Source organism: Macaca fascicularis, chromosome 12 (assembly GCF_037993035.2).
Source record: "Macaca fascicularis isolate 582-1 chromosome 12, T2T-MFA8v1.1".
NCBI lineage: Eukaryota > Metazoa > Chordata > Mammalia > Primates > Cercopithecidae > Macaca > Macaca fascicularis.
Genome location: NC_088386.1, coordinates 91421505 through 91434401, shown reverse-complemented (window position 1 = coordinate 91434401; position 12897 = coordinate 91421505). Strand labels below are relative to the sequence as shown.

Sequence of the window (12897 nt, the reverse complement as noted above, 5' to 3'; positions counted from 1 at the left end):
TACTTGTTTTGAAATATTTATTTATTTTTATAAATAGATGATGAGAGAAGTGGGTAGGTTTTTAAAAATGTCTTTGTTTCAGCTGGGAGCAGTGGCTCATGCCTGTAATCCCAGCACTTTGGGAGGCCAAGACAGGTGGATCACTTGAGGTCAGGAGTTCAAGACCAGCCTGGCCAACATGGTGAAACCCCATTTCTACTAAAAAAATTAGCTGGGTGTGGTGGTGCACCACTGTAATCCCAGTTACTCGGGAGGCTGAGGCAGAATTGCTTGAACCCAGGAGGCTGAGGTTGCAGTGAGCCAAGATCATGTCACTGTACTCCAGCCTGGGTGATAGAGCAAGACTCTGTCTTAAAAAAAAAAAAAAAAGAAAAGAAAATTCCAGTGTTTGGAGAAATAAAGGGAAAATACTAGCATATGCACTTTTACTTTTTTCATAATAGGGATCTTTTTGTCTGTTTATTAGTGTTCATGTCAACATTAACCTGTTTAGTTCATGTCCTTGCTTTGATTCCTTTTAAGGTATATTAACTTTTCTTCTCATTATTTATTTTATAACCTTGTCCCAACTTTACACTAAATAGTAAAATTTAGACAAGCATTCTTGATTTCATTTATATATTTTTTCTAAAAGTTGGTTTATAAGTGAAAATATTGTTCTCTTTATAATCCCCAAAATAACACTGAATTATTTACACTGTAATTTTAGGAACCACACCATGAGGTTTTCCCTGAAGAATGGGAAGATAAAGCAAATGAGTTTCAAAGGATGCTTATTATTCGTTGCTTGAGGCCAGACAAGGTAAATGTGGGCTTTGAAAACAGCTCAACGATTCCAAAGCCTTATGCCTGCTCAGTCCATCCAAATGTGCATTTCCTTATATATTCATCATGGGGGAGGTAGAGGAACCTGCAGGAAATAATCCCACTTATTTCTAATGCAGACATTTTTTCAAAAAGTTTGTATATTTTTCTAAAACCATCCTAAATTAGTAACTAATTGGATTATATTGTATAATTTTATTCATTTTGTGATTATTTGTTTTTAATTTATGGTTCTCAGTACTCACAATCTACTCCCTTTGCATGTTTGTAGTCTCATTTTTACTGTTAATACTTGAGTGAAATTAGTCAATGAGGTTAACATCAAGCTGATAGACTAGAATCTCTGGACTTCTCAAGTGCTATCCTTACGTATAGTTTTTTGTTGGAATTTGAATTTAAGACATTTGTCATTATTGACAACAAAGGAAAATATCAATATTGTTACTTTTAACTTCTTTAAATAATAAATTATATAACCAGTGAATCAGCAGACCTGTTATATTAGCAAATGTCAGTATTCATTGACATCCTCATTTGTATTAGATAAAAAAATTCACCTGTGAATATTGACCAATATCCACAAAGATATCAATATACTCTAAAAAAAAATAGACATTAGCTATGTTGGAAAAAATTGAGAAAATATCCTAGTTGTCCATTATTACCACTGAAATAAAAGTTTGACATAAATATTTCAAAACTTATTATATTCAGTTTCAGCTGTTAAGGAATAGGAGACAATGTCTCCATCCTAACCAAAAGAAAAATATAAAGCAGAACTTAGATTGTCAAAGCAATGTATTAATTTTTTAAAAATACACATCAGTGATAACATGGGGTAGGGACATTTTTTCCTCTGTGAGCCCCACTCTGTTCACTGAACACATGTAATTCTTTCATGATGTGGCAGTCTGTTCTTAGCCAAGGCCCAAGTATCCATCAGGCAGAGGAGGCACAGTGCTTGGGAACCAGAATACTTCTAGGGGGTCTATGAAAATGTTGTAGTTTCTTTTAAAATCAGAAGAATATAATCCAGTGTGTATTATATTTGTCTTTATACCAACAATGGTAAAATATAATTTTTCATTTTGTTTTTTTAATGGAGAAAGGGGCCTATGAAGTACCTTGGGTCCACGAAAGTCACTCTGCTACCCTGCTCTCAGATGCTGGAAGTAACTACAGTGGTTTAGCGTTCTTTATGACCCTGGTGAAACATCCTACCCCTTGGTAGCCCTTTTAAAAAATTCAATCTCCATGAAAATGCTAGTGTTAAGCCTCACAAGTTTTCACTTCACATATTAAATATGGGAGAATATGAGATGCTTCACACTCTTGTTTAATGTGGCTTCCTGCTCTAAAATATTTTATTAACATTTTCGGTTTTCCACTTTGTTTCCTAAGCTAGATAAAGACTGTTATACTATAATGGCTCTGGATGTACCACTGACCTTCCCCCCTCAATATTAAAAAAAGGTTCATGTTTTATGTTAAGTATAATTAAAAGTGATTAATAAGCCATTTTCTAATTGCAGCAGTTTCGTCTGCAAATATTTTCCCCCAATTCTATGTTTTTAAAAATTTGACACTTTAATCTGAAAATACATGGAGCTATTAATAAGATCAAGTATCTCTTTCTACAGTCACTCTCTTTTTAAAGTATAATCGAGGGAGGTGGGAAGTTACATAGTCAAGCTGAGGGTTTTTTTTGGTGGAGGGGGCACAGGTTGGTTTGTATGTTTTTTGTTTGTTTTTAAATCAGTGGGGGTTAAATTTATGGTTTTATACTTCTCTCAGCTACTTTGCCTAATACTTTAGCCCTCTGTCTTGTAACATCTTCATATATATTTAAAAGTCTCGTCTAGTTTCCCAATTTTACTTGGCTAGATAGATAAGTATGTAGACAATACTACTCACCAATATTTCTGGTTCTTTAAAAGCTATTATGCTTTTAAAAGAATGGTTTTCCAAAGAAGAATAGTAGTAGACTATCAGGGAGAGGAAGAGTGCTGTATGGGGCTGGTATCTGAGCTAGTACTCTATAAGAGCTTATCTGTTTGTCATCTCTAAGAGATAATCTGTATAGCCACAGACATCCAGGAAAATCAGCAATTAGTTGATCTCTAGTTTACAGTACGCTCCATGAGCACAATTTGGGGGGATCTCCTTTCCCCCCTCTCCCCTCAAAACCAGCCTCACTCAGTGGTAAGAAGCCACAAATGGCAGGCCCTCTAATGCTCCGGTTTGAAAAAATGTAAAAGCTTCTCACTAAATCACCAGTAGAAAAAAATGAGATGGGCTTGCACTTCCTTTAGAATTTAATAGTTTATAGTGTTTTATTGACAAAAGAAACATCAAATGGATAAATCCTGAGGTGTGGAATGTTTTGAGTCCATTTACAAAATGAAAAGCTTCTGGCCACAGTTCTATCCTTCTAAACAGTAAACGAACAGCAAATTAATCAGCTTTCAATAAGAAACTTGTCAAATATAAGTTAATATGTTTCTCTGGCCTCAGATAAATCCAGTAGGAACTTGCAATAAATAGCAAAACATACATAGAAGACCACAAACTTCTTTCCTGCCTTTGGGAGAATGGTTGCCTAAATTAGTCTGTAAGTTTTGTTACTGACAGATTTCATTTTACAAACCTAACGCTGGCATAATGAGATTGAAGAGGCAAACCCAATTCTGTTGCCTTGCAAACTGAATAGTTAACACAGGTTCATTTACCTCGGGAGTTACACTTCAGTCTTGGGAGCAAGTAAGTTTTGTTCAGCTTCAACATTAAGAGTGAAACACTGCAGTGTGTCTCTGATCACTCTCAGGTGAGCACCCCTAACTTGATCCTCCAGTGCCAGCAGACAGAAAGAAGAATGACATTCTGCCAGACACATTTGCCTGTGCAAAGTGACTGACACCAGTTTGAACCACTCACAGCAGTGAGGCCATTTATAATTCAGACTTGCTTCAAGTAAAACCATGCACTTAAAACTCATGTTCTTTTCATTTTGTTTGCAAAACTATAATTTCATGAAGTTAGCCTTGAGAGGAAAGAGATTACGGAGAAACTGGGGTTTTTTTTGTTAATTTTTTAAAAATCTATCGAGAAAAGACCAGCTATAGGAAAATAATAATAAAGAAAAGGGCAAGGCCAAGGCCTGGGACAGACAATTAGGATATTTTTCATTTTCCTGCAGTCAGTTTGACATCTGTGACCATTCAAATTATCTGAAACATTTACCATATGTGAAATAAGTCAGACACAGAAAGACAAATACTGAATGTTCTCGCTTATAAGTGAGAGCTAAATGATGTGTATATCTGGATATAGAGTGTAGAATGATAAAAAGAGGAGACTCAGAAGAGTGAAGGGTGTGGCGGGGTGGATGACCAGAGATTGCTTAAGGGGTACAAGGTACATTATCTGGGTAATGGATACCCTAAAAGCCCTGACCTTACCACAAAACAACCTGTGCATGTAAAAAATTACACTTGCACCCTATACATTTATACAAAGTTTTTGTTTTCTTGTTTTTCTTTTCTTTTTTTTTTTGTTTTGAGACAGAGTCTCTCTGTCACTCAGGCTGGAATACAGTGGCGCCATCTCCTCTCCCTGCAACCTCCACCTCCTGGGTTCAAGTGATTCTCATGTCTTGGCCTCCTGAGTAGCTGAGATTACAGACATGCACCACCATGCCCAGCTAATTTAAAAAAAAAATTTTTTTTTGAGATGGAGTTTCATTCTTGTTGCCCAGGCTGGAGTGCAGTGGTACAGTCTCGACTCACTGCAACCTCCATCACCTGGGTTCAAGTGATTCTTGTGTCTCAGCTTCCTGTGTAGCTGGGATTACAGGCACGCGCCACCATACCCGTATTTTTAGTAGAGACGGGGTTTTACCACGTTGGCCAGGCTGGTCTCGAACTCCTGCCCTCAGGTGATCCATCTGCCTCAGCCTCCCAAAGTACTGGGATCACAGGTGTGAGCCACCATGCCTGGCTGAAATTTATACAGATTTTAAAGAAGAAAAAAAAAAACCTGAAACATAAAATAACATCTATAAATGAAACTTTATGTATAGATGAATTAATTATTCTGTGATTTTTGTTTAATATTTTTGTAATTAGAACTCCACTTTCACAAAAGTAGGCATCCTGAGCTTTTTATCAATTTATTCATTCAACAGATGTTTATTTTGCACAAACAGTATATAAGCCATCCTCTTAGGTAAGTCCATGCTATCAGGCATTTATAGATGTGTTGTTGCATCTATACATTTTCCATGTTTGAATGAATCTAGAGAAATATTGGAGGGATTAAAAATAATCTAATCTCTAACACAGATATTCCTTCATTGGCTCTCAGCTCCCCACCCTAACACCCTCAGTATCTCAGTCACACATGCACTAGGACTGACACTTTTTAGAAGGCATTGTGACATGTCAGTTATTTTTATTTACAGATCTTGTGTAAATAAATGTTCCATAGACTATAAAATCGACGTTTGGAAATATTTGCAATGTTTTCCAGAGTAGACCATCGTTTTGAGATACTTGGCACCTGCACATTGCTCCTGCAGTTTGCTTCAAGTTGAGAAAAGTTGCAGGCTGATGGAACTGTCAACATAGTGCAGTGTGTTGTATATATACACAATTCCATTCTTGTATCTAAGCAGCTATTCAGTCGAGGTGATGCTGGGGCCTTCAAAAAATCTTTCCATTACTCCTTCTCTTGAGATACCGCTGTTGCCTTCTGAAATTGGTATGCTTTTGTAGCCCCTTATCTACTAGGAGTTTAATTTAAACTATAAGGTAGCGTTCACAATATTCTGTGAAGGGGCAATCCATTCATTTGCAAGAATTTGTTATTAAACAAACAACAAATATTTATGACAATTTTGTGCATATATATATACTTCAGAGCAGGAAAAAAGGTACTTTTGGTAGTTAATAGATGAGAAATTGAAATTAGATAATTGTTTTAGTCTGTTTTGTGTTGCTATAACAGACAACCTAAGGCTTAGTGACTTATAAAGAAGAGAGATTAGAACTCATGGTTCTCCAGGCTGAGAGGTGCAAGAAGCTTGGCATCGGCATCTGCTCGGCTTCTGATGAGGGCTTTTGTGCAATGTCACAGCATGGCAGAAGGTCAAAGGGGAAGCAGACACCCAAAGCGTGTCTTAACTTCGTATTGACTAATTCTTCGCTTCATTCCATTTGTTTTGTCAGCACGGAAGTACTGGATATGGGAAAAGATAAGCATAGTAGTAAAGGGAGTACAGATTTGAAAAAAACAAAGGAGAAAATTGAAACATGAGTGGATTCTTCTCTCCCACATTACTTTCTCTTGTGTTTTGTTCCTAGGTTTACTTTTCCCTTTCATTTCGAGACTTTTTTAATGAGTAAAAGTAGGTATCAGTTGATTTTTTTCCAGGAAAATAGAGTAGTTTTATGCTGAGTAGTTAACAACATTGTTTCAATTTCTGCCAAACTTAATGAAGGTGTCAAAATCTTTGTTTGATGTGAGTGAGGCATGAACATGGGAGCCAGGTGACAATGTCTCCTGCTTGACTTTATCAGAAGCATTGCAGACGCACCCTTGAAAAGTGAAGTAGAAAAAGATCCCTTACATTTTACTAATATAGCATTTAATCCCCTGTTCAGGGAGAAGCATTTTTAGGCCTTCTTTGCTTTGCTATATATTGAATTTTCTTTTTTGCATAGAAGACAACCAAGCTGAATTAACAATATCATGTTAGAGTGTTGAAATACCAAATAACTTCTTTAAAGTAGCTACTTTAGAGTAATAAATATACATCTTTTTTATCACACATCCACTTGCCATGATAGGAATTTATATTCAGTTTGAAAATAAATAGCAGCTACAAATATACATATGGACAACATGATGAACGCAATTTGTTTAATTATTGGTGTGCTTTGAGTTTGTCCGCATCAAAACTCACCTTGAAATCTAATCCCAAATGTGGCGGTGTTGGGAGGCGAGGCCTAATGGGAGGTGTGAGGATCATGAGAATAGATCCATCATAAACGGCTTGGTGTAGACCCTTCGTCAGAAAGCAGGAATGATGTACCCGAGGCTGTACATCAGTCATACTGATTAATGCAGTTCCGCCCCCGCATCAAGGCCTGAAAGGACCAATTAGCAGAGACACCAAGCTGCAGAGTTCTGCTGTTTCTCAAACAGGCTCCCAGAAAATTCTCAGACATGCTGTCAGAAATTCTACACAACATAGTTTTGTTTGGTTTCTTGGGTGTATGGTTTGCTTCTCTTGAACAGAGCTCTTCCTTTCCTTCTCCTTCTTTTCCACACTGACATCAATTCTTTCTTGATGATGTGGGGAAATTTTGCACAACTTACACTACAATTTCTACTTTTGAGTTGTGAATTTTTGAAACATAATTAGTGTTTTATAACTTAAGAGGTCAGGTTTCTTCTTCAACCACTATGTCTTGAACATTCATTTCAAGGGGACCAAAAAAGTCTTTGAATGTTTATGTCAATTACCACTAACCTTTTATTATCTAAATATTTTATGATATTTCCTATCTAAAAGGCATTTATATAAACATTGATGCCTTGGACTCCCCACCATTAATGAATACCTAAACTAATAGAGCTAGGGTACTTTGTTTTAAAACACTTTTGAATCTAAATTTTTAATGGTTTTAGGCAGATTTCAAATATTCTTCCAACTATATCCTTGTCTCTTTCTAGGTTGTTCCAATGTTGCAAGAATTTATAATCAACAGATTGGGGCGTCCATTCATTGAACCACCCCCTTTTGATTTAGCCAAGGCATTTGGAGACAGTAACTGCTGTGCACCACTGATTTTCGTGCTCTCTCCTGGAGCAGATCCCATGGCTGCCCTTCTAAAATTTGCCGATGACCAGGTACCTTACAATAGATGAAGTTATCGAATATTATTTTTAAAAAGCAATACTTTCTTATAATTGAAATTTTTAAGGATGTGGGAAAGGTAGAAATTTGTCACTTAACCTTTGAAAGTTATCAAAGGTTGACAGAATCCCAAGAAAATGATACTAAAATGGCAGCACTGACACTAAAAAAGAACTCCTTATCCAAATTAAAATCTAATTAAAACCAGAATTGGGATTTAAGGGGCATTTACTTTTATTTGGGGTGGGGGGACAGGAAACTCTTTGGCATTATTTGCACCAGTATATGAACTTGAGTTGATTTCATAAATTCAAGCCTGGACAGTGACCACAGGGGTGCACTTTTTCTGATCCCACCCCTCTGCCACTCTCTAAAGGGGGACCTTCTTTGACTTTCCAAAACAATTGTACATTGTGGTCACTGTATTAGATTAAAATATGTTCTACTATTTACATGCCTTGTCTGTCCTTAAAATTAATTCAAATGAATTCAGTACAAATGTTCTTACATCATATGGTCTAGAACAAGAAAATGATAAACAGATGATTGGGCATTTCCTGAGTTGAATTTTTTCCAATTTGGTACAATTAAAATAACACAGTGTGGTAATGCTACTGATATTTCTAAAACCACCACCACCACCACCACTTGTATTGAGTGCTTAATGTATATGTTGACTTTGCTAGACCTTGTTACATACATGTTCTACAACCCTATAAGGTAGATGGTGGTATCTTTATTATACAGATAGGAACACTAAAGCATGGAGAGGTTAAGTATCTCCTCAAAGGCCACGTTGCTGAGAGGTTAAAAAAAATTTACTAGGCCAAAAAAATTGATGTAAGGCATAGAAAAAAACTGAAGAAGACTTTTAACATAAGGAGGAAATAAAAAGGACTGGCTGCGTTGTAGCAACTCCTAAAATCTAAAGCTGAAAAGAAAACTATAAATAGGTGAACTTGTCCTATTTCCTCCAGATTTTTGAATTACATATTTTTGCATGAGCGTAATTCTTATATACAGAAGAATAGATAGCTTAGCACAGTACTTTCTATTTGTTGAAGAAGGCTTGGAATGTGGCTGTGGTGATTGGAGGAGATGAGCTCTGAGATATGTGAAGAACCAGATCATGTAGGGTCTCTGTAGGCCACATTAAGGACATTGAGTAAGATGGGAAGATGGAGGAGTAGGGTTTTAAGCAGCAAAGTGACATGATCTGACCTATAATTTATAAAGTTCATCCTAGTTGGAGCCTGAAGAATTTATTTGGGTGGTGCAGAATGGAAGGAGGCCACTAGTAAGGGGGGGTGGCTATTGAAAGTCCAGGAAGAGCAATGGTGGGTAGGAGTAGAGTGGGAGTGGCGGAGGTGTTCACTTTTATGTAGGACTCACCTCTCCTAATCAACACAAGCTTGACGACCCTTTGAGCCCCTCCGAGCTGCTCTTTGTATCTCTCCTCACATTGTATATAAGATTGTTCTCTGGCTCCTATGTGGGTCCTGCTCCGCGCATTCTCTTCACTTGCTGTCTCCACTTCTTCCAGAAACAGCAGGATCCAGCTCTACTTTGTTTTCTGCTGCCTCTACCAGCTAGCTAGTGACAATAAGCCATGGGCATTCGGGAGGGACTGAGACCCCACTCTTCCATATTCAGGCCTCTTCTAAAGGGGCAGTCTGGTGATAACTACCCCAGAAATGAGACCCAGAAGCCATGGACGAATTGGAATACAGTAGAACTGAATACAGGAAAACATTCCCACAGAATTCTCTAAAGAAACTGACATGGAAATCAGTGACAATTTTTAAAATTCTCTTTTATACAGTAGCCAAAATAACTAAAATATAGTTATTCAAAGATCCGGAGGAAACAGGACAAGTTCATCTGTCTCTTTTTAGTTTTCTTTTCAGCTTTGAATTTTAGGAGTTACTGCAAGACTGCCAGTGCCTTTCACCTCCTCCTTATGTTAACAGTCTATTTAATTTATTCTTTCTATCCCTTCTATCAACAACCAAAGACTACAGAATTTTCCATTTATTGCCATGACTGTTTCCTACATGAATTGACTTGCTTTTTACCTAAGTGTTTATAAGATTCTTTGTCAAAGAGAGGTTTTCAGGGATGCATGTGTTTGACTTTTTGAGACATGTGACCCAATTAAATTGTAATATAGTTAATGTTAACATTTTTAAAAATAACAATATTGATGTTTCTTAAAATGTGATTTTAAATAACATCTTTACTATTCTTGTACACAGGGGTATGGGGGATCAAAACTTAGCTCTTTATCTCTTGGTCAAGGCCAAGGGCCCATTGCTATGAAGATGTTAGAAAAAGCTGTCAAGGAAGGAACCTGGGTTGTTCTTCAGAATTGTCACCTTGCCACGTCTTGGATGCCAACCCTTGAGAAAGTCTGTGAGGTAAAAATGCAAGTTTATACTTATTAGATTGTATTCCCTGAATCTAATTAGTAATATACATAACATTCAGGTAGCTCCATTCCTCTCTGATTTGGAGAGTTGCAGGTTAGTGCTTTGACTGGATTCCAGGAGAGAGAGGCTCACATTGAAAACCAGATCTGGAGGAACAGAGGTGAGAACATAGCCAGGCCTTGGCAAATCCCTCTTAATGGGGACAAGGGCTCATCCAGTGAGATGGAAATATCCTCAATCCCGAGCAGCAGGCTCGAGGAGGAGAGTAAATCACAGGGTAGACACGTATCAACTTCCTTTTTATAACAATGGCCTAAAGTAACCAAGGAGGACTGTTCAAGGTGAAATTCATGTGGCACTCTAAACTCAAAGGCTTCAGAATGTCACTTTTCTTTATTTCTCTCCCAGTTGGCCAGTTACCCTGCCACAGTAGAACAATCTGAAACCAAAAGGGCACTGTTCCCACCCACCTTGCAGTGGGTCATGGGACTTCCCTGTTCTGGTTGGCAGAAATTCCAGGAAAAAAACTCCCTGTAGCTCAACTGAGTAAACAGAAAGCCTGGCACTTGATCTCAACAAACACAGTGAAAATGAATCCTCTGGAATTACCCGTGACTCTAGCCCACTCCTAATTCCCTCCTAAATAACCATGGTGGTGATAGAAGTTGCACCATCCACCCATCTGGCTTTGTTTTTTCTTTATGTCACTTAGCGCCAGTTTGTTCTGGCCATGTCTCCCACTAGAATGTAAGCATCATGAAGACAGTGACTTTGTCTTTATCTGTTGTATCCTCTGCTTTCCCTCCAGCACCTTGAACAGTGAGGTGCATAGGATACAATCGGTAGATATTTATTGAATTAGTGAATGGATATTGCTTCACTGCCTGACTCTTTTTGATGGCCTCCCAAGGCACGCACAACAAAGTTCAAACCCCCAACATGACCTACAGCACCCTTCAGAACCTGACCTTTGCCTACTTCTCCAGTTTCTTCTCAGGCCACTTTCATCATGACTTCTATGCTCCAGACTTTTGAACTGCTTTCACTTTTATTGGTGCAGCGCACTTTCTCAAGAATATAGGCCATCATAGTTGATATAATTTCTGCCTGAAAAACTATTCTTTTTACCATTTGCCTTACAACATCTTTTTCTTTTTTTTTTTTTTTTTTTTTTTTTTGAGACAGAGTCTCGCTCTGTCGCCCAGGCTAGAGTGCAGTGGCTGGATCTCAGCTCACTGCAAGCTCCGCCTGCCGGGTTCACGCCATTCTCCTGCCTCAGCCTCCCGAGTAGCTGGGACTACAGGCGCCCGCCACCTCGCCCGGCTAGTTTTTTGTATTTTTTTAGTAGAGACGGGGTTTCACCGTGTTAGCCAGGATGGTCTCGATCTCCTGACCTCGTGATCCACCCGTCTCGGCCTCCCAAAGTGCTGGGATTACAGGCTTGAGCCACCGCGCCCGGCCGCCTTACAACATCTCCTCATGCTCCACGCCTTGTATCAGAGGTGTGTTGTTGTTGTTGTTGTTTTGAGATGAAGTCTCAATCTCTCACCCAGGCTGGAGTTCTGTGGCACGATATCGGCTCTCTGCAACCTCCGCCTCCCAGGTTCAAGCGATTCTGGTGCCTCCTCCTCCTGAGTAGCTAGGATTACAGGCGCCCTCCCCATCATGGACAGCTAAATTTTTGTATTTTTAGTAGAGACAGGGTTTCACCATCTTGTCCAGGCTGGTCTCGAACTCTTGAGCTCAGGTGATCTGCCCGTCTTGCCCCTCAAAGAGTTGGGATTACAGGTGTGAGCCATCATGCCTGGCCTATCAGAGGTTTTATATTTGTGCCTGTCTGCTTATGATTCATCTGTCTCCAGACTGTTCTCATGACCTGTTGAATTGTATTATATATACCCATCACAGAGTCCTGTAAGAGAGATATCTGTCCCTGATGGATTGGCTCAGATTCCCATTAATCATGTTACTGAAGTCACTAGACCATAGGGCAGCTGGTAGGAGAAAAAGAATGGTGCTTTCACCCACCATATTATTATTAAAAACATAGACATCTATGCCTCCTTCCTTATCCACCCCTTCACCATAGGAATGCTCAGGGTTTTTTTTTTTTTTTTTTTTACCGATAAAGATTTGCCATTTCAAGAAACATAGATAACACTGACATGGACAAGTCGGGGAGGTAGCAGTAGGAAGTGGGACTGGACAGGAAGGGAGGGAAAGGTCCATGATAATTCTTCCTAGGCCCTATACGGCCTTGCAATGGTGCTAATTGAGTGTTTTGTTACCCTTGGCAGTCCAGGTGTGACCATCCCCTTGAATAAATAGAGCGATTAGTACTAAGTTTTGATGTTTCAGACTATCCCAGTTTTTCTCACCTTTGAAATACTCTCTCTCATCTAATCTCTGCTTGGTTTAATATTGACTTATCTGAGTGCGTTGTGTACTCTAACAACCTGGCTACAGCAAGAAAAATGGATTAGTCTTAATCTAGCCCTGGGACAGAGAATTATTTCTGTAAATATTTCAGCAACATCAGTGCACATACAAGAGTTTTGGGAATGTCTTAGTTATTTGGACCAACTCTGAATTATATAGCACTTTTGTAAACTTTATAGTCATATGAATTAATGTTACCAAGGAGAATGATAGCACGCTGGGCCTTCTCAACTATGCATTATTGTTTTAGGAGCAGAATCAGATTTTAAAGCTTTTGCCGAAAAT

At 38.5% G+C, this 12897-nt stretch overlaps 1 protein-coding gene across 1 annotated transcript in view; it reads left to right on the top strand.

Annotated features, from left to right (window-relative positions):
* DNAH7 (dynein axonemal heavy chain 7) overlaps nucleotides 1–12897 on the top strand; it is a 340485-nt gene that overhangs the window by 276576 nt on the left and 51012 nt on the right. The window contains exons 54-56 of the mRNA XM_005573795.5: nucleotides 710–802; nucleotides 7561–7737; nucleotides 10000–10161. Coding sequence (XP_005573852.2) covers nucleotides 710–802; nucleotides 7561–7737; nucleotides 10000–10161 — 432 coding nt within the window. The remainder of the gene's footprint in view (nucleotides 1–709; nucleotides 803–7560; nucleotides 7738–9999; nucleotides 10162–12897) is intronic.